This window comes from Helianthus annuus, chromosome 17 (genome assembly GCF_002127325.2).
Source record: "Helianthus annuus cultivar XRQ/B chromosome 17, HanXRQr2.0-SUNRISE, whole genome shotgun sequence".
Classification (NCBI taxonomy): Eukaryota; Viridiplantae; Streptophyta; class Magnoliopsida; order Asterales; family Asteraceae; genus Helianthus; species Helianthus annuus.
This window is the reverse complement of record NC_035449.2, coordinates 133,791,756-133,795,234: the sequence shown is the minus strand read 5'-3', so window position 1 is coordinate 133,795,234 and position 3,479 is coordinate 133,791,756. Positions and strand designations below refer to the sequence as shown.

General features: G+C 35.7%; 1 protein-coding gene across 1 annotated transcript; it reads right to left on the bottom strand.

Annotated features, from left to right (window-relative positions):
* Nucleotides 1-1,209: 1,209 nt before the first annotated feature.
* LOC110920745 (uncharacterized protein At4g28440) lies at nt 1,210-2,891 on the bottom strand. Its single transcript, XM_022164943.2, has 2 exons — nt 2,481-2,891; nt 1,210-1,686 (listed from the first exon to the last, which is right to left on the bottom strand). Exons 1-2 carry the CDS (start codon nt 2,773-2,775, stop codon nt 1,499-1,501), a joined length of 483 nt encoding a protein of 160 aa, XP_022020635.1. The 5' UTR covers nt 2,776-2,891; the 3' UTR covers nt 1,210-1,498.
* Nucleotides 2,892-3,479: the final 588 nt, after the last annotated feature.

The following is a 3,479-nucleotide window of genomic DNA, read 5'->3' as shown; positions in this document are numbered from 1 at the left end:
CTCTATTAGAGTATATACAAAAAAAAATTATTATTTTTTTACTATTTGCAATTAAACATCATACTTAACTAGATGGAAAAAATTCAGAAAAAAATTTTTCTTCATTTCTAATGTTAAGACTCGTTTGTATGTTAAAACTCGTTTGTATTTGATACACTATTTTTCATAACTAAACGATTTCTTTTCTTTTATATTATTTAAAATAAAACTGTGAAATTAAAGTTTATTATAAACTATTTAGTTTTTTTTTTTTACATATTTCATACTTTTTTACGGAATTTTTGAAATTTGAAAATGTCTAGGTTTACCATTTCTTATATAATAGTTTTTATAAATACTTAAAAGCAACAAATTACTAGAAATATATAATATTTTAAATTATTAAAATGCTAACGTATTTTACTATTTCTAAAACCATAAAAAAAACTACAAAATAAAAAGAGTAAACGAAAATATCTTATAGCTCCACCCAACACGTTTTTTGCCCATCCTTCAGAATATAATTTGCCAAGAATGTTCATTTAGCCTCACAAATGGACCAAGAACACCCCATTGGAAGTGAAATGATCAGTTAAGAAAAGTTTGTAGGGTGCAAGCAACGTCTTCGGGGTGGAGAATCGGGTTCGTGGGGTTCATCAGGCACATCGCATCAATTGCATCGTGGTGTGAATCATGATGAGAACCCGAGAGTGATACCGAAGAAGGTGGGAAAGAGGTTGGAAATTGGGTTTGGGTTCATTAGGCAAAGCGGGAACACCTCCGCCATAGAATCGGGTTCATTTAGGTATTTTAGGTTACAATGAGACATCACTAAAAGGATTGGTTGGTTGATTTAAGTTCATCGGATAAATTGGGTAGCACCCCTCGCACCCTAAGAAATTTTACAGGCATCCAAGATGTTTATACCAGGGTCACTCTTCGAAAATGTTTTGATTAATCGATCTCGTCCAAGCGTCGAATATTTAACACAAAATAAATTACCAGTGTTTAGAGCTATGTAGATCCACCCCTAAACGAGCATATTATATGTATAAATGTTTTTAAGCCCTTCAATGACCACTCACCTGGCAAAGAGCTTACAGATGAAACATACAAATCCGTATAAAGTTAAGAACACACGTCGTGTTTGTGCACTAACACGGCAACACAAGCAAGAACAGCCCACCCGGACAAATGAAACAGCACCAAGCATTCAGACCAAAACACAGATCAAGTAAAACATACCAACACTACTTATAATAACACGATCTTAAACATCTGATAAAAACCAACATATACGCGCACCCAAAGACAGCGGGGAATCAAAATAATTCAAAAGATAATCTTTTGACAAAATAACCACCACCTAGCAGGCCATTAGACTTAGTTCTATAACATGTTAAAATGATATCAACAAGAAAGACTAAACCGGCCCGTCTAGTTGTTGTATACCAAAACCCCACAAGTCACAAAAAGTTATACCTCTCACACGAGCCAGGTGAACAAACAAACATCCAGATCATTCAGCGACATTCACCAGCTCGTACTCGACCAGAGACAGATTGTTATCTTCCTTAACGGTGAAACTTGCAGGTTCGGTGACTTCAATGCGTCCCCACTTGTCAACAGCTAGCCTCATTGACCCCTTGAACATGTCAATCTTTGCATTTCTGATGATCACAGTATTTCCAGCCTTCATCAAATCAACTGCAATATAGATTTAACCATCGTGTTAGCTAGGGATATACTCAAGCCAAGCTGCTCGATATCGGCTAGCTAAAAGTTCGAATCGAGCAGAGCGTAAATGAGCACGAGCTCAATATTCTCTTACCAAGCTAACAAGCCTATTATTTATATGATTTTTATTTACCAAGCTAAATACTTATTAATTAATAAATAATAAACAAGCCGAGCTCGAGCTTGAGTTTAGAACTAAAGCACGAGCTCTTGTAACTTAAACGGCCGAGCTTGAGCTTCAAAAACTATTCGAGAGCTGAGCTCGAGTTTAGAAATAGAGCTCAAGCTCTCGTAAATTAAACAAGCCGAGCCCAAGCTCTTGTAAATTAAACAAGCCGAGCCCAAGCTCTCCTAAACTAAACAAGCCGAGCCCAAGCTCTCATAAGTTAAGCCAGGCAAGCCCGAGCTCTCATAAGTTAAACCAGCCGAGCCCGAGTAAAGCTAAACGAGACAAACTCAAGTTCTCATAAGTTAAACAAGTCGAACACGGCTCGTTTACACTCCTAGTTAGCATCAAGATAACCACTCAAAAAGAGAAGTACAGCATTGCAACTTGTAAATCACTCTACAAATCACTACAAAACTACATCCAACACAATAAAACATTAATTCACAGTGTCAAACAATACACTCAATAAAACTTCCATCAATTGAAAAAATCGAAAAAAAAAAACATTTCAACACAATCTTAACCTATCATAGATAACAATCATAAGTGCGATTGTGTGTGTGTGTGATATGTATATATAGAGAGAGAAACAGACCTTGATCGTTACGAGCAGTAAACAAAATAGTGCCAGTTTCATCACCAATAAGACACTCAGCAATACGAGTGTTAGCACCACCAGAACGGCCACTAAACGACGACGTACTGCGAGGTTTCTTATCCAAAACCGTCGTCGACGACAGCACCTTCACGGCGAGAGTGTGGCCGTTGGTTCCAGGTTTCAGGTCACCTACTTTCACAAACACCGGCTTCCGCTTCACCACTCCTCTTCCGGCCTGTTCTGATTGTTGGTTTTCTGGTTCCACTGATGTCGTACCGTTGACTGCCGCCATGTTTTCCGGTGAAATGGAGAGATTGAAGGTGTGTTGGTTGTTGATTTGGGTTCTGGATCGATGATAAACCCTAACCCTAGAAAAGATGCGAGTGATGGTTTATTTTGTTGTTGCGTTTTGGGTGGTTTAAGTTTGGTGGTGTTGTCATTTGTGACCCTTATCATTAGCTATTTTCATTCTTTACCCATAAATGAAACTTAGGCTTGTATATTATCAACTAGGTTAGTTCCACGTGTGTTACACGGGTTGAACAATTTAAACTATATAATAAATATTTCTTGTAAATGCAAACTAAAGACGGAGACATTTATATATATTTGATAAATAATGAAACTAATAATAATAGTAAAAAAATCTCATACATGTGTACAGAGTCGTCTGTAAGAATTCATGTACCCTGTTTGAGCTCGAAAAAATATGTTCTTTCGTAATGTTTTAATATTATTATTTAATTTTAAAATAAAATGGGCATTATTTAATATTATCTACAAATTAGAAGATAAATTATTAGAAAATAAATATGAAAGAAAGGCGGGAAAACCCAAAAATAGGTGCATCCAATGAATGACACGTGTCACACATTGGTTTACTTTATTATATGTATAGATAGATAGATAGATAGATAGATAGATAGATAGATAGATAGATAGATAGATAGATAGATAGATAGATAGATTTATAATATAATGATAATATTTTTTAAA